Source organism: Eimeria mitis, genomic scaffold (genome assembly GCF_000499745.2).
Source record: "Eimeria mitis Houghton genomic scaffold, Emh_scaff5922, whole genome shotgun sequence".
NCBI classification, from domain to species: Eukaryota; Apicomplexa; class Conoidasida; order Eucoccidiorida; family Eimeriidae; genus Eimeria; species Eimeria mitis.
The window spans coordinates 2,504-2,812 of NW_013574157.1; the positions used below are offsets into that span (position 1 = coordinate 2,504).

General features: G+C 36.2%; 1 protein-coding gene across 1 annotated transcript in view; it reads right to left on the minus strand.

Moving 5' to 3' along the window:
* Nucleotides 1-101, minus strand: part of EMH_0084870 (uncharacterized protein) — a gene marked incomplete at both ends in the record, with an annotated part of 2,440 nt that extends 2,339 nt beyond the window's left edge. The window contains one exon of the mRNA XM_013500835.1: nucleotides 94-101. Coding sequence (XP_013356289.1) covers nucleotides 94-101 — 8 coding nt within the window. The remainder of the gene's footprint in view (nucleotides 1-93) is intronic.
* Between the last annotated feature and the right edge of the window lie 208 nt (nucleotides 102-309).

Below are 309 nucleotides of genomic sequence, written 5' to 3' on the forward strand. Positions count from 1 at the left end.
GATTAAAACCCTAAACCACCAAAATATAGAGAAAAAAACGTTGTATTATGATTTATGTTTTAAATTTGAGAGTTTATAATTCAAATTATTTACTTTTTCATGGAGGATCACCCCCGAGAAAAGAAGACGATGATCGACTGGTCTGGCCGCGGCGGCGGACCGGCGCTCACTGCTGTCTATCCTGATTGCAGATTGAGGCAATTAGAGTTTTTAAATCAAAGAATTTAACGAAATAAGACAATTTTAAAAGCCAAATGAAGAAAAAAGAACAACAAAAAGTTCTTATAAACCCCCCGGCTTCTCCTTTCT